Source organism: Callionymus lyra, chromosome 2, assembly GCF_982586985.1.
Source record: "Callionymus lyra chromosome 2, fCalLyr1.hap1.1, whole genome shotgun sequence".
Classification (NCBI taxonomy): Eukaryota; Metazoa; Chordata; class Actinopteri; order Syngnathiformes; family Callionymidae; genus Callionymus; species Callionymus lyra.
Window position 1 is genome coordinate 23,374,601 of NC_141819.1, and position 20,184 is coordinate 23,394,784.

Genomic DNA, 20,184 nt, shown 5'->3' on the forward strand with positions numbered 1-20,184 from the left:
TAAATATAACTTTAATTAAGACCAAATGCAAAAAAAAAAAATGTCGGCCCAAAATGTTATCAATGAGTTAAAATCATGAAAGCAATCAGATTAGTTTGGGGACTCAAAGACTAAGGAACTTGTGTGGGAGGCCAGACCCCCACCGAGATATTTGTCCCAATAGCAATTTCATTAATGGGGGCGTCAATTCAGCTGCCACCAAAAGAGTTGCCATAATTTCTCAATTTTGGCTAGTGAGCAAATTTTCACACATGCCTGGAGACTGTTGGCTCATGATAGGACATGAAGTTTTAGAAAGAACAAGAACATTAAGAGTTTTGTTTGGGGAAACAAAGGAGTTGCACAGTGTTAACACTGCTTTAAAGATTTTTGTAGTCATTACATTGGTATTAATACCATTGATGTTTGTTTATACAATAGTACACCGTTTTAACAGAATGGATAGATATCTGCCTCTTTTTAAAGACGGACACAATTAGTGTGTTGAGGACAAGAAGCCATTTGTGAAAACCTGTAAGGGTTAAAAGTAAATGCGATGAGAACATTTCTCCCTGAGCTCACATGATCACATCACTCCCATTGATTCTCGGGTCATTTGTTAATAGAATGTAGCGCATCATGCCTGTTGACATTCAAAATCACTTCATCACATCACAGTTCTTACCTGGCGTCAGCTTCACTGTAGTACTCCCTTGCTACAATGTCTTCAAAAAGCTCTCCTCCAGTGACACTGTAAGAAAAGGTGTACAAATATATGCCAATCAAATACTTTTTCCAAACATGCGATTTGTAAAATTAAGTGCTATTCCTATAATCTGGACCTTGGATCTTTTTAACCTATTTTTTGAAGCCAGCAAAAATAAAGGCTTAAATTGTTGATATAAAGGATTCATGGGCATCCAAGGCAGATGAGGTCTGTTGATCCAGTCTAGACAAACAACCGCTTCATTAAATGGCTTATTTTTTTCACTCCCCATGCACTACATTAATTATCTCTGACTGCTCACAAACTTGTGAGGTTTACTGCCTTTGGTTCCAGGGCCTTTCTAAGGTGAGGGCCCTAAGCGGGCGAGGAACAAGTTGGTTACCAGTTGTCAGCAGGACAATACAAATGGTTTTCAAATAAACTGGTTGGAATAACAGGTTTAGTGATGAAACATGGTTCTTAATGGCTGAAATATTGACAACGCAGACATTCTGTACGAGTTTTCTAGTTAGCAAGAAAACACAAGGCTAACATAAGATTTAAAAATTATAAGACCACCATTTTGAGTCAAAAACACTAGTTATATTTTCAAGTAGTACGTGTGTATCATTTAACTGAATGATCTATTATTCTTATATTTATTAATAATTATTATATTAATATGAACAAACAACATTTAGTTGTACCAGACATTCAAATCATCAAGGCTGCGCTATTAGATTTAGCTCAAAGTCCAAGAAAATATATCAGAATGAAAATCGATTATAAAGTCACAGTCTATAGTAAGAACTTGCACACAAAGATGTAAATTTGTAAAACCAGAGATTTAATAAAGTGTATTGCAACCATCCCAAAATTGAAAATGAACAAACAAGATACTCACAGGTCAAAGACTAGGTAATGAAAGCCTTCTTCTGAAATGCTGTCATGAAGTCTCACTATTAAAGACAGAGAAGGAGAGATTAGAAGAAGGAAACTTACAGAATTATTCTCAGGGTTGTCGGGTTCATCCTGTACAGCCGCACAGGAAAGAATAAAAGTACTCCTTCAGTGGCATTAAAAATGTACCGTCTCAATTGTGCTGTGAGTTTTTTGGGTACTTTGTGGAATACCAGAGTGATTTGAGAAGGTCCCAGGTGGAAATCAAACTTTTGGCTCTTATAGTTTGAAGGGGATACAACAATTATCAGATAGATGGTCAACATAAGTGTATTAGCTTAGACATCATAACTGTGAACTTGTCATGATAAACCAATTGAATAACGCTGGAAGACTTTTATGACAGCGTTTGGCCATCTCTAAATCAATGCAGTAAGCAGATAAATTTGTAACCCAGGTAAGATACGTAGTCCTGTAAGGTAGAGTTCAAACAGTTTGTATTTGGGTACCAGAAGCAGCAAAGCTGATTTTGAAGGACTGAGTGATCATCGGTACGACCGTGTGTCAGTACATGTGCTTCGGATGAAAAGAAAATACAGGATAAAAGCCATGCAGCCAAACGTAATAACAGACCGTCCTTGTAGGCTTAACAACATGTAAAAAAAGGACATGCAACGTGCTGTAGATAAGGCCAAGGAATTCACCTCCATCTGTGACATATTTATTTAACTCTCACTGCACTGATATGATGGTGCAGGTTTAGAGAAACCACAATGACAACACAATACACAATCAAACTAATATGAGGAAAGAAATATAGTTAACCCAGTGCATCATTTCATTATCTAGCAAGTGAACTATCCTTTCATGATGTCAACAAGCGGTTCAAAAGGCAAACCCAGGATAGAGTGAGAATAACAAAAACTAGTTTTACCAACAAAGTTCAAGTCAAAAGCACAAACAAGACCATGAACCAAATGGAAACCATGAGGACGCTCAAAGTGTGATATGCTCGTTTCCTTTCACCTTGTTCTAAAAAAATAAATAAAAGCAAATAACAATTGCTCAACATGTATACGTCTTCTTAATTAAACCGGCTTCATCATCTTTAAAAACAAATAAAATCAATCAATCAGCTTGAGCCACAAGCACTGTCCACTTTGCATCGTTTGACTTATGTCCAGATCAGTATTTAATGGGAGCAGCAGTAATCGTAAAATGAATACTACTTGTGTAATGAGATGAAGTAGGATAGCCCTGCAGCAAAAACAAGAGCCACTGCTCTTCTTTCCTCCTCCCATCTTCTTGTGCTCACTCCATCTGTCTACTTCTCCTTTTGCTTCCCTTTCTCCATCTGTCTCTATTTTGTGCCCTCTTTTGTCTTTAAGTTAGATGCAGACTGTGCCAAAATGTGTGGAAAAGGGACAAGCAGAGAGGACAAGACGAGTAGAATCTATGGAGTGAGGAAGGGAGTGGGAAACCGTGAAGAAGGGCATGGAGTGCCGTAGGGACCAATAGAAAAACTAGGACAGAAGAGAGAGCAGCAAAATAGGTGTCATTCATTTTGACATTTTCTCCACTAGAACATGTGACACCTTAGTGAATGGGCACACGACAATGAAGCTCCAAGACATGGGAACCATACATTTCAACACAACCTATAAAAGAAATATTATTCACACAATTAACCTTTTTTATAACCATAAATATTCGGTCAATTCATGGCTGTAGACGTACAGTGATGTGGAAATAACCCTCATCAAAACAATGGTTATGAACTTAAGTACTAGCTGTTTTGTGTATCACGACAAAAAACAAAAACTGCTTGTATACAGTACTTTTACATGACTGTAGAAATTAATGAAAGTAACAATCCATCCACCTTTACAAGTGTATAGACACTAAAGAAATATACAACTCAGTTTACACTCTAATTTTAGGAAGAATACATGAAAAATGTCATCTTCTTCCCTGGAAACATGTAAAAAACCTGACCACTCTTATTTATTTTGCAAATAATTCATATTTTAAATTGAATTGGTTCCATTACGAACAGCCCATTCTTCAATGACATGTTTCCCAAAACGCCTTTTTCAAGTTAACATTTTTTTTTGTTTTTTTAATGCATGCATTTTGTCATATAAGATCAAATTCCCAAAACACTTTTGGCAGAAGCCACAGAAACTCACCAATGTTGGGATGCTTAAGCAGACGACAGATTCGGGCTTCTCTCTCAAGCTTCTGATGATCTGTTGGGGAAAAAGAAAAAAAATATTGTTTTAGTAAAAAGAGAAATTCATCAGTGAAATGGGGCATTACGGTTACAAAGCACAGCAGCAATCGCAAGTCCCACAGTACAAAAATTAAACATTTTATTTTGTTCCTTTGTCGACTACATATGTAGTATGTACCTTCGAAATTAACAAACATTTTAGGATGTTCAGTTGAGAATTTCCTGTTTTGGTAAACAGACAATAGTAGCAGCTTGCACGAGATGTATAGACAACAACGTTTTAATGCGCCTGTGCAGAGGAAAGCAAATATTAGCTAGCGCTTAAGAAAGTACCATCTGCGCGTTTACAAGTGGCTTCATAATATTTGCTTAACCTCATTTAATTTGAAATTAATATTTGCAAAGAACTAAAAAAAATGTTCCATGTTTGTACTTTAGTTTGGGAAGATCCTTATATGATTAATCTGTGTACATATGGGTTGAAACGGTGTGTTTATCATCTTTTTTATTAAGTCCACGAAACCAGTCTTGGACAATGGACAAGGCTTAACACAGCTGAGCGTTCATATGTACATACAAGTTTCACCAGGACTCATTCTAGCTGTAATTAGAAAATACAAATAAATCAGTCAAATCTGAATTTTTTTTTTTGGGTAGAATGCAACAAAACAATCCATTTCATAAATTACTTTATATCCAAAATGAATGTTGGACATTACAAGGTAAATTGAGGTTCAACCATTAGTTCCTAATTAAAACTATTGAAGAATGCATTCATGAGCTGTTGGATCATCAATTATTCAACTGGCCACTTAAATTCCCTTTTAGAATCTACCATGCTCTGGTGGATATGGGCCATCCCATACTTCTCTTGTACTTGAGAGAGATAACAGGATAGCTTTTCAATTACACTCCAGACCCTGCAAAAATAGGAATATTTAGTTTATTAAATTAAATCCATGGAAACTGTTCCTAGCAGTAGTAACCATAGAGGTTCCATCTTGCTAGCTCTCCATGTAGCCTTGGAAAACAACAACATGGTGTGAAAAATCCTTCAAATGACCCTAGCATTCTATTTCTTCTCTAACACAACAACCAATTCTACCTGATGAACCTGTGTTAAATAAACAAAATATCTCATATTTATAGAAAATCTCTGTCAGTTATGATAGTGTCAAGCTACTTTTAAAGGTGTTCTGTTGAAACTATGTTGTCCTCTGGAAAAATAAATAAATATGTAAAGCAGTAGTTCACTTGAATAGATTTCCAATTATACCAGTGACAACACAAATATTCAGAAGAAGACAGTATCACAGAACGTTCATTTGCTACGTGTGTGTGTGTGTGTGTGTGTGTGTGTGTGTGTGTGTGTGTGTGTGTGTGGTAGCCTTCAACAGTGGTGCAGTGTCACTGCAGTACTCACTAATTCATTCAATCTCCTTATTTGTTGGTGCAAGTATCCATGTGTGTGTGTTGGAAAAAGACTAGGAAAAGAGCAATAGAGGGGTAATTAGTGGCACTTCCTGCTGCTATCTAATTGGCCATCTGCTATGCTAAGGGGCGGACCCTTAGCCATCTTACATCACTGACAGTACGAGTAAAAGCTCGAGGATTCAATTCAATCTGTTCAAACTGAGATTGAGAAGCAGTGACAGGCAGCAAATGGCCCTTGAGGTTTCGCAAAGCAGCAGAAAATCAGACGTGGTGTCAAATAAGGCAAGATTTACAAGTAATGGCGACACATCACACAATCTCGGAGCTGTTGCATCAATTTGTCATGGTCCAAGTCACAAATCACAGCCCGAGCACTGTCCACTCTCAGACACAGTCTGAGAGTCTATAGACCTCTCTAATGTAGATCTAGGTTGATAATAAAAATCCCAAGTTAATTTTTAGAAACTATTTATCAACCCTATTTCAATAGTAAGTAACTGATTACAATGACTTTTAGATGCATCCTGCAGTATAACATGTACTGTTGCATTTCATCTTCATTCTCATTCTATTCAGCCACTACTAAGAGTTTTGCGGCTGGTAGTGACAAGCTTAAGTGTTAGTTCATTAAACATCTTTAATCCAAGGTAACGCACAAATGCAAGAGACATCTAGTGTCGTGGACCAACTGCACCTGCTGCCCTTACCTACTATGAAACTGTACATTAGCTTGAATAATACCGGCTCACATTAAACAGAAATAAATCCCTCCTTATTCATTTTTCAAGAAGACACGACCCTTGTGTTGAACTTCCTTCTTTAAATGAACAAGAAGTAAACACTTCATTTATTTGGAATTTCCCTGGGCTTATTTTAAGATACAAAAAAAATTATGTGAAAAGCTAAAAAGAAGGAAGAAAATGTTTTTGACTTTTAAAAGGCTGTAACTTGCTTAATTTTTTAAGCAACAGAGCTCTTGGTTTAAAACCTTCCTTGGAATGAGAAAAAGAAAAGCATATACACTAATCATAGCTAGTGCACAACTGTTTTTAGCCTTTTGGGCCTTTGGGGACGAATAAGTCCAAAAAAGAAAACTTCGTCATAGTCCAGACACAGAGCAGTTCCTTTTGAGCCCAAAAAGGAGCTCTGCAGGACCCTTGTAAACAATGGTTGATGTTTCAGGTCCAAGTTAAAAGGTACCTGATGATCGCTCTATGAATTATACTTATATCTTCAACCCTTTTTATTAGGGATGCACAAAACTTTCGGCGGCCAAAAGTTCCTTTTCCTTTATTGACCGAAACATTTTTCACTGCAGGATAAGGTAAGGTAAGGTATGGTATTGTAATCCCATTAACGAACAAAGATGCAGATTCAATTCCTGTGGCCCTATTGTTTTTACACTAAATCAACAGACAACAACCGTTGGATTACACTGCATTGCTTCTCACACGCGAATGATGCAACCAATGACGTTGCAATAGCTATGGTGCATTAGAGTGTAGGTTAGCAACGGTATGCAAAATGCTATAAATGTTATATACTTCTATGAACAAACGCATGAAAAATAAATAATAAAAATAAATTGTTCATTTTCTTTAATTTATGTGTTAATTAGTTTGAAGTATGCATTATTATTTTACTTTGGATGTTTATTTATGCACCGTCCCCTATATAATAAAATCCCTCAAAACCTTCCCATACGTCAGGCAGAATAAAAGCTATAATTGATCAGCTTATCTTTAAGCAGTGGAACTAGATATGAACGCACTTTAAGTAATCCTACACATACATTTTAAAATAAATTAAATGCACCTTGTGTATTGTAAAATCGTTTCTCTCCTAAAACAATTTACAACAAAACATTTTATTTTAATTTGTTATTTTGCATTTTTAAGATGCAAGTACTAAACAAATATATTCGCAAATTTGTAATTGAATTATTCTTGATGCCTTGGTTTTTTGTGAGGCAAGTACACAGTAGTGTACACTCACAATCATTAAATGGTACCAATAATGAGTTGTGTTTGGGTTTCGGTCTTGGTTACTCAATTTTGGGTTTAGTCCCATTGATGTCTTCCTTGCTGTGTTCAGCACAGTGGTTCAGACATGACATAATGATATTATGGAAACAGATTACAGAGTTGGACACACAACACATTGTACAAAAGAAAATTATATTAATAACCCAAAGTAAGGATTTTGAAAGTAATGTTAAAATGTAAAAATGCTAGGAATCAAAATACTAGCGGAAGAAGCACTTGGGGGCCCCACCATAACTGCATGGTTGACAATGTTTCCCTCCGCAGTTGGGCAGGAATACCCCACAGCCAACTTTCTGCATCAATTTGTGACCTCTCGTCTCTTACTTCCTTTTCTATCTTCCGTCCTGCGCCTCTGTGTCCTCCTCCCCTTCTCCTCAGATTAGTGCAGTGTTTACCAGAGCTTTGAGAGACTTACCCACCAGGCCACGCGTGAGGTCACGCTCACCCCGTCGGGCTAAAAAAAACCCTACTCAAATCCTACCAGGCAAGCTGCCTTGCATGCACAGGCTGCCTGCTTGCATACACGTTGAATTTCGCAAGTGTGTAGGTGCATGTGGCGTCAGCCAGTTTGCCTACTGTCATGTTTCCCGGGAAAACAACGTCTTCTTGTCCCAACTAGAACTTGCTCACCTGGTCTGATCATGTTTTTTCAAGATGTCCTGATGTTCCTGTCACTGGTAAACTATTGTCAGCTTACTTGCTTGCCATTCCAATTTCTCTTTAATGAAGAGTATCAATTTTTTAAATATTTTAGTAGGTTGAAAACTGTAAAACATTGAACAAATATATCTTATTTTTCCAGGAAGTAATACCGAATGATTTCAGATAGGATTAATGCATTAGGGTTACTTCTCCACCATTCATGAATATGTCTAGGGATGTCAACGAGGAATTCTGCAATGTCTGTACTTTTAGGGGAACTGTTCTAAATACACGTAAATGATTTGCTGGTTACTTAGAGTACAGAGTACCCTCTGTAGCTGGATGTTGATTGGCATGAACGCAGAATAGACTTCATGCTATGGGAAAACAATTCAGACTTTTTCTGATACTATTTTTAGATCACATAATACCTTTGAAGACATACACACAGTGAGATAAAAGTATCTGATGGCAGTAGACGGCAGTACACATCTCAAGAGCGAAGACGGGTTAAGTGTTTGGTCAGAGACACAAAAAATCTTTGGTTTGTGCTTAAACCAGCAACTTCAATCATTGTCTCTGGCCACTGTTACCACTGAGCTTTTCCACAACCACTAAATGCAACCACTTCTGCTGCTTAGGCGTCGGTGGACGTTGGAATCAAACTACAACAAAATCACTACCTAGTTTGTACGTGTGGATGGCAGACAATACACCAGGACATAGACAACCAGCCTGGTACCAGTTCTACCGTTTGTACATGTGGCTCTGTTGAATTATCAATGGAGTTCTTTTCCTTTCCACCATAACCTTCATTTAAAATTTCATCCACATCGGAATTTTGACAACAAAAAGGAAATACAAGAATAAGGGTGATTAATGCTGGCACACAGAAATATGGCTACATCATCTACTCTTAACCGTCATCTGTTTATTTTAAAACATAAACAATGCGTCAGAGAAAATATACCGGTGTGGATTAGGTTCCAAGTAGGGCTGTGTATTGGCAAGAATCTGGCGAGACTATACACACACACATACATGTGCCATATATTGCGATACTGTCAAAACAACAATATATTGTTTCTTTTTAAGAATAACACATTTTTGGCTATAAAAACAATGACATGAGCATATACTTTCTCTAATCAAACGTGAAAGAGCTTCTTAAAATAGTAACAAAAATCCTATTATATTGACAAACTTATATTCGCATTCAGGCCAAGCCAACTTGTGACCTTACTGTGTGGAGTTTGTATGTTCTCCCTGTGTTGCGTGGGTTTACTCCGAGCACTCCAGTTTCCTCACACAGTCCAAAAACATACAGAGGTTGATTGAGAACTTGTGGAAATTGTCTGTAGGTATGAGGGTGAATGGTTGTCTGTCTTGTGTGTCCTGCCTCTCGCCCAATGACACCGGGATAGGCTCAAGTCTCCCCGCGACCTCCACAAGGGATAAAGCGGTAGAAAATGAATGAATAAGTCCAAACTTTTTTTTTAAGGTTGCTTGAGCGTTTGTGTGCCGGCGTGGGGGTGGCCCGCTTCCGGGGGGGTCTTTGGTGGTGTGCGGGGGTTGGTGCTGGCGGGGGTGGTTGGGGCGGTGGACGGGTGGTTGCGTTGGGAGCGGTGCTGGGGCTAGTGGGTTGCTGGTCCAGCTGACGGGGTTGGCGGGTGAACCGTTAGGGGTGGGGCTGGGGCTGGCCGGGTGTTCTGGATGGCCCTCCGGCCCCGATGGCTTCACCTGGTCTGTTGTGGGGGGCTGTGGGGGCCTGTCTTGGGGTGGGTGTCTGCTGCAGAGGTGGCTGTGGACCTCTACTTGCCCTGTGTGGCATGTGCTGTGGTGGGGGAGTCTGTCGCCCTTGGTCCTGGGGGTGCGTGGCCGGGTTGGTCAGTCTTTCGGGGGCTTCCCGGGTGGTGGGGCCACACACTGGGCAGGGACATGGTAGGGGGACGGCGGAGGCATCGGGCGGACCCATCTTACCGTAGAGACCATGTACCGCCCATGCAAGTGCTGCTGTCCCCCTAGGTGCTGCATGGTGGGTGGGGGCGGGGGCTGGGGGTTAGTACGTATGATGGGCGGGGCCTTGGCACTGTAGAGACCGTTGACCGCCCATGTAATACTGCTGGCCCCCCAACTTCCCTCATGACATGGAGGAGGTGGGCTGTGGCTGTTGGGGACGGTCTACAGTTTGAAGATTGGGGGCCCTTCCCGGACGGCTGCAGCCCCATTACCCCCCGCCCTGTTTAATGGCATCCCTGCCCACACAACCGTGGCGCCCCTGTGACCCGGGGGACTCTCACCGGAGGACCTGAGCCAGTACTTGGCCATTGTTCCCCTGGGCTCATGCGGTGGCGCTCGACCCGGCTACTGGCCGTGTTCACGGGGTATTGGGGGGGCTCCGCTGCCGCTTTTGTAGTGGATCCCTATCTCCTTGGCTTGTCTTTTCGCGGTCCCCTGCTATGGACTTGGTGGCGGCCTGACGATCTGGGGGTCTTCCGTGGCCCGGCCTGGCCCCGGAGCTCTATCCCCTGACTGGTTTTCTGGCTGTCCCTTGGAGGGCGGGCCCTTGGCCCGTCTGCCTCCGTGCCTACGCCTGGTGTCTCCCCCTCTTTGCTTCCTCGGTCGTCCTCGCTGGTGCTTGCCCTTGCGCGCCGCCGGGGCCCCCCCGGTGGTGGTCCGCTTTCTCGCTGGTGTTTGGGGTCGAGCTCGGCTCTAGTGGTTATCTCGCTTGCCGGGTCCTTGTCTCCTGCAGGTACCTGCCGTGGCTTGGGCCCCCATGTCTGGATCCTGCTGTGCTAGGTATGTGCCTTCTGGCCTTGCTGGGGGTGTGGTGGCTTCTTGGTGTCACTGGGTTCTGCCTGCCCACCATGCAGGGTTGGGTGGTTGGTGCCTCTGGGTCCTTACTTGCACTCTCTTCACACACACACAACCACACAACCACACACCTACCTCTAACATTTCAACCTCCCCCTCTCCCCTCTATATCTTCACCCGTCACCGGAGTCTGTATACCTGTGTATTTTATACATTTGACATGGGCCTGATCGGTTGCGAAGGAGACTGCCTGCCTCGAGTCTGGTCCTTCCAAGGTTTCTGCCTCTTACAGGAAGTTTTTCCTTGCCACTGTGAGTTATCATGAGCTCTTGGCAGGGAACCAGACTGGTTTTATTGGGTCCAACATTTATCCAACAACTAAGTTGTTTATGAAAAACTGTTGATGTACAATGGATGCCCCGCCACAGAATGGACAATACAATTGTATTCTGTGACTGTTACAGTTTACATGTACTGCATTGTAACTGGTGAAGGTATGTAAATAAAATAAAAATAAATAAAAAAATAAAATAAAATAAAAGGTTGCTGGAGCCTGGTGTATCCTTTCTTTTTCAGTCATTGGTGCCATTTCAACGGTTTTGTCCGTTTTTGGCATGGAGGAAATTACGAACCTTGACAACTAGTGGCCAGAGGTTTTATTGCAACACACAAATTTATAAACTTTGAATATTTGAGTGTCCATTGTAAAATAAGTAATCAAATGGCTGTTTTTTATACATACACTATTGAAATATAAAACATAAAATAACTTCATAAATAAAAATGTTTTTTCAAAGGTTAATAATGTTACAGTATCGGGAATAGCGTTATTTATCATTATATCAATATTTTCTAACACTCCTAGTTCCAAGTTCTATTGTTCATAAAAAGATCATCTTGATTTCTTCAGTTTCTTGCCAATTTGAATGTTTTATAGAACTAAAGGTACATACCCTGTATGTTCAAATATAATACTAAGAAAATAGTTATAAGAGGTAGATTTTAGAACTGATATCTAGACATTTTGGTGTTTTTGATAACACTCAAGAACATAAAAATCTTTTAATGTTCTTATATCAATAGCTATAACAAAACTGTACTGACAAAAACAGTGCTTTTAGTCACGTTTTCTTTTCTGTCACGTGACAAAAACAGGAGTTACTACTTGATTGATAGGCAAGAATACAAGGCTGCTATAGCAGTTTAGCAAAATGATGCATTTTCACTGTTTTAAGTGTTTAATAGTATATAAAATTTTGCTAAATAAGTAATTATAAGCAATTCTTAATGACCTGCTTTGAACGCATTGATTAGTCAACTCAACTGCTCACGCACGATGACTCCTTGACTAATAAATACCAGGTTTCTGCAGCTTTTAAGTGTTCTCTGCTCTCACAAACAAATGCCAACCGACAACAGGGAGGTGCCTATGGAATCTGTGGGGTCTTAGCAGTTGATGAGATACATTTAGCTTAAGTGGATTAGCCTAAATACAAACCCATCCCCCTATGCAGAAAGACTCATGAGACGGTAACAAGAAAGTAGAATTGTGTGCTAAAGTAACCGACTAGGGAAAGGACAAGAACAAAGGGAGCCAGGTGTATGTAAATGCCAGCGACAAGAACAAGCCTAATTTGTTAGATGCAAAAAAAAGGAGAAAGCAATTAAGAATCTCAGACTGAAGCCAAGGGAGGCGCTGACACACTGACATTAGCTGGCGTCATCTCAGCAAGCCACACTGGGCATGAGCACCTGAGCTCTGTGGCGATGTTCACAACTTAAGCACCAAAAGAAAAAACAAGAGCCGGCTCGGCAAAGCAACAATTACATTGATTCATGTCCTGCCAGCTTTTATTTCCATGAAGTGCTCCGTAGGAATTTGAATCAATTTAGTGTACAGTTATGATATGACAGGAGAGCACAGAGAGTTATTCACTACGTTTACAAAGAGCACCATTAAGCCATCAAGATTGGCTGATAAGAACTCCCTGCAGACGTTAGAGATTAATTCAACATTTCCCATCATCTTTTTATTACAATTATCGTACCTTGTGTCTTGACCATCATAGACATGGTCACGTCTAAGTCAAACAGAAATTAATGACTTGACCAAGACGGATGCAATTATTCAAGCAGTAGAGATATCTCCACAGTCACAAGTTGCCAATATCAATAATTATTTTGGGTTTTAGGCAAAGGAACAAATAAAGTATTGATAGCTAAATGAGTACTGCTGCTTAAACAGTTCCAATGCAAAGTGCTTCTCAGTCAGAGGCTGATAGTGCCAACATAGCCCCTGTGAATGTTCCAACACCTTAGACCTAAATCCATCAGATTCTTCACGTGTTGCCATCAGATTCTAGCAAAGGTTTCAACAGCGTTGAAGTCGATGCAAAACATGAAACAGTAAAGACCATGGTGTCAACGCTGGGGGTGTGTGACGATTTTAGGATTCGGTATAAAATCTTAAATATTTAAAAGCATTTTAACAGTCTTATTTCGGTTCCTAACAACATGGACTTCTCTTAATTTTAAGGACAACGATGTCTCACACACAGAGTATGTACATGAACAGTGGATCACTTACCTCTTGCAGAGAGCTTCTTAGTGTTGATGATTTTTGCAGCGTACTCTTGACCCGATGACTTCTTCACACATCGACGCACCACCGAAAAAGCTCCCCTTGAAAAAAATAACAAAAATTACTTGAGGCACCTTAGTGTATTTTCTAGTCACTTACAATCATAAAAACAGCAAACCTAAACCTAATCTTGGATGAGAGTTTTAAGACGGACATACAAATATGACCATCTCTTAACAAATGATAAGGTTATATTTCCCATCTCATGTATGCCTCATGTCTGCAGTTATCTCCAGGAGGAGAAAAAAATGTAAGGGTTTACTATAGTGCAGGTTTGGTAAAAAGTTGACAATACGTACAGTTTACGTACCAGTGTTGGGCACATTAACAAAGTTACTTCAAGTTATTTGTTACTTCCAAAGTAACTAGTTATTAGGTAAGGTATTTATTCTGTAAAAATGGGAGAAATGCAAATTTTCAACAGAAGGTTGGATGCTGTGATAAACAATTACATTTTTATTTATTTTTTAAATCAAGAACCATAAACGAAATGACAAAACACAAATACATAATATAAATAAAGGGTCAATCTTTTTTTTGGCCAAAAAGATTTCTTTAGAGCCTCAACAGGCTGACACAGATTTTATCTCCTAGAAAATTAAACACATTTATGTTCATAGATTACTGTTCAGTTATACAGTAATTCACATATAGCTGAAAAATATCCTACTGTATTAATAGCAATCCCATCGTCATTAAATGAATAACTCACGTTACATGCAGTCTAACTGAAACACATAAATAAAGTTATATGCATTTATATAATGTACGAATATTAGTGTGCATCATATTAGAAATGCAAAATAACGTATAATTGTCCTTTGGTGGATGTGGGATCAAAACCGGGATCTTTCGCCTGACAGTTGGATTAAAGGGTGAGCTGATTTTTTTTTTGCACCAACCAAAATTCTTTGTTGGTACAGGGTATCATCATGCTTTTGTCTTTTGGTGCCAAGTTTTGGTATCCACACGTGATAAAAACTTATGAACTTATGTGTTAATCTTTTCGAAGAAAAAACATTAAGTGACAAAAGCAGTACACATAAGATTGATTTGTTACTTCTTGTTCTGAGATTCCTGTGTTGGTCTCTGTGTTGTGTTGATCTTTAAAGTATATATTTTATTGGGTATTGTTTTGATTGTTGTTGAAGCGCTTTGTGACCCTGGTCTGGAAAAGCACCCTACAAATATAATTTACTTACTTACTTGTTAGAAATGGTTTATTATGCAGTGGAAATATTTTATTGTAGGGAAAACAGCTTGTAGTGGATATTTACCTAAATTAAACTAAATTTTTGTACAATAGATGTGTAAATGAATTCCTTTTTGTTAGAATTGGGCTTATACTACAGTATCACAAATAAAGTAATCATTCAAGAACTGGTATAGAAGTGAAGGTATCAGTATCAGTACTAGTAACCAAAATTTTCGATCAATCAACACCCAACTCTAGAGTTGATCAACCTGAAAGTGTGATGAGAAGTAATGATGAAATAACAGTCTTTGACAAAGTAATCTGTTAAAGCACTAGTTACCGCAAAAATGAATGTAAAGATTGTAACGCGTTACTTAATAACACTTTACTTACAACACTGGACATGTCAGCCTTAGTGAGAAGTCAGCAAAAAATAAATGAGTATTTAGTCGTGGTAAAAAGGTAATTGTAGACCCAACTAGTGACAAATATCACTGAATCTCTGCACTACAAGACTTGGACAATTATTGGTTCATATTTTCTTTTGTGGTTTAATTTAACAGTCATGACTCACAGTAAAACTCTCTAGCTATTATTTCAACGATGCTCTTCATTACACAACCTAGTCTGAATGACCCGCCCAGAGAGTGCGTGAGTGTTTTCATACCAAGTACTGGGAGACTATTTGAACTTACCATAGAAGGTAAACAAAGCAAACGAGAATATTTCTCCAATTATGTTAACAAATGCACATGTAAGGAAGAAGCCATAGCATTTCAGCTACACTGCTCTGATAGACGTTTCATCTTGCTTTAAGCATGACATGCATCAGACAATGTCTTGTCTAGTTTATGCTGAATTTCAGCCATGTTTTTAGGTTCAGCTCTTCAGAAATGGATGTCAAATCATATTAACCCTCTGGTCATGAGAATATCCTGGATGAATACTTTTAAATAGTGATCGCTCAAAAGAAAATACATGAAAATCATTTAAAAAGAGTGGTGCACAGATTAGTCAAGAGAAACAAGAGAGCACCAGGTTCTAATATTTTATAATATCAACTGGAATATTTGCAAAGGTTCTTTTGTTCATCCCAGAACAAAACATGGTTCAACTGGACCAATTAACTAGTCCCGTCTTAAAATATGAGCAGGGGAAAAAAAAAAAAAGTACATGTTAAGCTAGTTTTATCCTGGCCTAGATGAACGCTCCAGATCTCCACGCTCGCCGTCTGCAACGGCGACGGCTTCAGGTAGTAATGTCGCACCAACAGCACTGACATCACAACCTGAAGAAGCCGCAGCATCGCCTTATATCTCCAGAGAGGCAGGAGAGCTGTCACTACTCCGGATGATATACGAGGGGCTCGTACTGTAGTCGCGAGCCTGCAGCACTCAGCCCTCCTCCGCCGCTCTGCTCTTAGTTTCAATTATTTAACAGTAAACCAGAGGTGACAGAAGTCAAGGCTTGACATTAATAAGCTGTGATTAAGCAACACAAATGCATTAACAAACAGAGGCAGGTCTGCAACAGGCCACATATGCTGACGTGCACGGCCTGAGCAATCGATTTCTGCCAATTATTATTAGTCGGTGGGTGGTAATGGATGCCGGTGCATCTTCATAAGAACAATATCGCATGATGGGGGGAAAAAAGAATGACTGGGTATGAAATCCTGCTCGACCAACAGATGTTGACGATGATGAAGGTGAGGAGGAGGAGGAGGAGGAGAAGGAGGAGGATGGTAATGATGAGGAGGAGGATGACACTGTGGGGGCATTGGCCCGAATGTTGTGTCGTCATCAAAATACCGAGAAAAACGTCACTACCTCTTACATAGTAAAAAAAAAAAACGAAAAATCGCAGTAAGAATCTGTAATGCGGGGATTATTACCTCCGACGTGAGGCGCAGCGACACTGCGGTCGAGAGTCAACGCCACATATGAAACAAACAAATCGCTTTAGTTTTTTTTTTTTTTTTTTAAAAAGGACGCAGAGAACGTCAGTCGAGACCGAATCATCCGCAGCTGCTCGGGAGGAGAAAAAAGAAAGTGATCGGCCTAGTTAGCTGTAGCGAGCGAGCTGTCAAACCCCGGTGGGCCGGCGACATGTCACCGTCTTAAAAGGCGCGTCCAGCCGAGCAGAAAAAAACCCTGGCATGCAGACACACAGAACGGCCAAAACAACTGTCAGATCCAGCAGCCATTGAACGCTCCACACGCATCACCGTGACGCCAGAGGCGCTAACTCGGCTACTTTATCTCAGCGAGAGCTAGCTTCTGTGGCTAAGTTAGCCGTTAGCGGATGTTACCGTGCGTGACTGCAGCACACACACGCCCGCGAGAGGGGAACTCTTGTCCGGGACAAGCTAGTGTTCGCTAGAGCCCAGGAACCATGCGAGGCTGCGGGGGTGAGGAGGGGGGAGAGACGGAACGGCGAGACAAACACACGGAGCGTCGCTGCTTCTTACTTCCCGAGCTCCTCGTACAGCTGGTACTCGTCGGTGAACCGGGTGGACGTCACGGTGGTGGCCATGGCTGGAGAGCCTCTGACAGGAGAGTCCTTTTTTTGTTGTTGTTAAGGAGGGGGGAAGGGGGTGCCGCTGGCTCTGGTTAAAAAGGGGGTCCGGGTTTGGAGGGTAGCCTAGCCTCCGACACACAGGAGCACCGATCTGACAAGCAGGCGAGGCTGAAGAAGAGAGGCGAGCAGAGACGGCGAGGGGAGGGGCGGAGCAGCAGAGGAGGCGTACGGATGGTGTGTGTGGAGTAAGGTGGAGGAAGTCTCGCGAGACTTACCGGCGTGAGCTCCGTACTGGCAATGAAGTCACTTTTTTTTAGTTTCACAAATCTCTCTTTAATTTTTTTTTTCTCGCTTTTTCAGTGGGAAAAAAATGAAACACAAGAAATTGATGACGAATTATATTTAAATACGTATTAATAATTGTTTTGTTTAAACCGTATTCAAATTTATATCATGCATTTTCACGTTTTTAAAATGAACAGTTTTGCTTCTGGTGCGACATTGATTAAAACATGAACATGTATCCCAAAACTCCCTTCCTAATATAATAATACAAAAAAACCCACTTTCAAATAAAGAGGAAAAAAAAAATGTTGTCACGTTATGGGATATGCCAACCCAAATACCAACCATATTTTACAGCATTTTTCATAGAAGATCTAACAAAACATTAATCTTCTCCTTTATATAATGAGATTCACATGATTTGAGAGTAGAGAATTGGTTTCTCTGAATACATTTTAAGCGAAGAGGCATTTCCTAAAGTGAGAGACACTCCACTGTGGGTCTCACCTCACTGCAGCAGAGCTGTGCCACACACATACAAATCACTATTGATTCATGCGGGGCAGCCTATAGCCCAAAATCTCTCTGGAACTTTATACCTTTGTATGCAACAGTGAACATCTTCCAAATAACTGTTTTCACGTTCAATGTGAAGCCGTACATTTTCATACATTCCATTTCGGTGGAATATATATCTAGATATGTGACACTTTTATTGTTTTATAAGTCTATTCCTCTATGTGCAAATGAGTTAAGTCACACAAATGTTGCCCTTTCATCTTGTTAAATGACAATATATATTATCATATTGAGGCACAATGCATACTAAGGTTTCGACAATCATATTAAAAACACAATAAATATTGCATTGGAGGCTCTGAACTTCTCCACTGCCTGATGATGTCTCATCTCGACACGTCATCCTTTGGTGATTAAATGTTAACACAGTTTGCCATAAAGATGCTGTATCAGGTTTCCACCTATGCTTTTTCCACCGGCCTGTTAGCCTGCAGCAGCTAAAAGATGGTGTCACACAGACCCAGAGTGCCTCACTAAATGTTTAATGTGGCATGAGTGGGAGGCCATCGCAGCAGAGGCTGGCGGGGCTGAAGGGATCTCTAAAACTTGAGAGTTAGTGGTCCTGCGGGTGCACGTCGGGCAATATTACAGAGGTTGCAAGTGCCTTTTTTTGTGCAGGTTTCCTGCTCGAGTGTATAAAGCAGCAACGCAGGCTACCAGCACTCTCCTGCCCTGCCTTTCCTACATGCTAACCCTGCTGCTGCCTCTCCTCCTCTTCCTCCACATCATCAGCCTCCACACAAGTTATATAATGGTGAACTCCTCAGCCTTTGTTATCTCACACCAACCACACACTGCGCTTTGCCCGCCTTATGAGAGACAGAGGAGCAGAGGAGGGAAGAGGAGTGAGAGCACAGGAGGCCAAGAGAAAAGAAAGTGGGATGGTTTAGCTGAAATCAGCATCTCGTGAAGAAACTCTCAGTAATGTTCCTTTTATTCGGAAAACCTGACAGCAGAGAGGCGTACTTCTCTATAAAATTTCCTTTTTTCTTTTTGTCATGGTAACAACTGAATGTGGATATTTAGGTAGCAGCCTCTATCCATGTGGTAGTGAAGGTTTTTTTTTTCATTGTTGGGGGGCGTTGTTGAGCCGGGAGCGAACAAGAAATGGTTGGTGGGAAGAAGTGGGCGACCACTATTCCCAACAGAACACATTTGAGACTAATGTTTGCCTGAAAACAAAATCTACAAAGATTACGAAAATACTAAACAGAAAATGATGTATATAAATTCACTGGATCCAAAGGGAACGTTTCAAAAGTGTCTGACTAAAGACCAGCAATTCATGTATTGATTTAACATTATGTTTCCACAGACGATTTTGTTACAGCAGTACTATAACAATACATTTGGAAATATCTAATAAGAAACTGCATGGGGTCAAGTGTCTGATAGATGTGAAGGTTGGTTTTGGTCAAAAGATACAGTGTGAACAAGCAATTCGACAAATATGACGAAGATAGATTTGCTGCATTCATCCTTTAATAAAAAATAAATCTAATTTTAAAGGGAGACAGTTTCTGTGATGAGCTTAGTTTTATACTTAGTTAAAGCACTACATTACAGTTGATATCTCTGCATATTTTTCACATGGTAGCTTCTCTGAAACCTTCATAAAACGTACAAACATTCAGACTGGATGCAGGTCACAAGAGCTGTTTAGTCCTGAATCTTCAGAAGGATTGAAGAAAACATTCCCCATGTTTAACAGCAGAGTGTGATACTGTTACAAACAGACAATCAAACAAACAAACAGACAATCCAGGATCCATCTAGGGTTATAAAGGCATCATTTAGAGTCAACTGACTATTTGAAGTTTCATCACTTTAAGAGGTAAAATGCTTTTGTCAGAGTAAGAATCCGGTTTTTACCACCAGCAAGGAGAGGTGGCGCTTCTCACGGCTCGTCCCAAACCACTGAAGAACCTCTCTCCTTGCTGGCTTTTTATTCCATATTTCAGATGACGACACACTTGAATACAAACAGTTGGTTTATTTGTTGCTGGATGCAGCCAGCAAATACCTGTTTTCTGTATGAGTCAGTGAGCGCAGTGTCATCTCCTGCTCGCTGAGTTCAGCTCCCTTATCTTGCTGAAGGTCACTGTATCTTAATGCACAAACTGTCATTTCTCGGGAAACGAAACTCTAACTGGGCACCTTCCTTCCACATTCCTTCCAGCTCATTGTGAGCCGCAGCATAAGCAACATAAA

At 40.4% G+C, this 20,184-nt stretch overlaps 1 protein-coding gene across 12 annotated transcripts in view; it reads right to left on the minus strand.

Annotated features, from left to right (window-relative positions):
- The window catches only part of camk2g1 (calcium/calmodulin-dependent protein kinase (CaM kinase) II gamma 1), a 35,609-nt gene extending 18,323 nt beyond the window's left edge, over positions 1-17,286 (minus strand). For 3 of the 12 annotated variants that reach the window (XM_087784185.1, XM_087784183.1, XM_087784180.1), the window contains exons 1-5: positions 17,060-17,285; positions 13,341-13,435; positions 3,775-3,834; positions 1,590-1,644; positions 665-730 (exon numbers count right to left, since the gene is read on the minus strand). In XM_087784185.1, the coding sequence (XP_087640311.1) occupies positions 665-730; positions 1,590-1,644; positions 3,775-3,834; positions 13,341-13,435; positions 17,060-17,124 (341 nt within the window). In that variant the 5' untranslated portion in view covers positions 17,125-17,285. Of the gene's footprint in view, positions 1-664; positions 731-1,589; positions 1,645-3,774; positions 3,835-13,340; positions 13,436-17,059 lie in introns of all 12 variants that reach the window. The other 9 variants (XM_087784192.1, XM_087784187.1, XM_087784182.1 and 6 more) reach the window with 4 other exon arrangements.
- Positions 17,287-20,184: the final 2,898 nt, after the last annotated feature.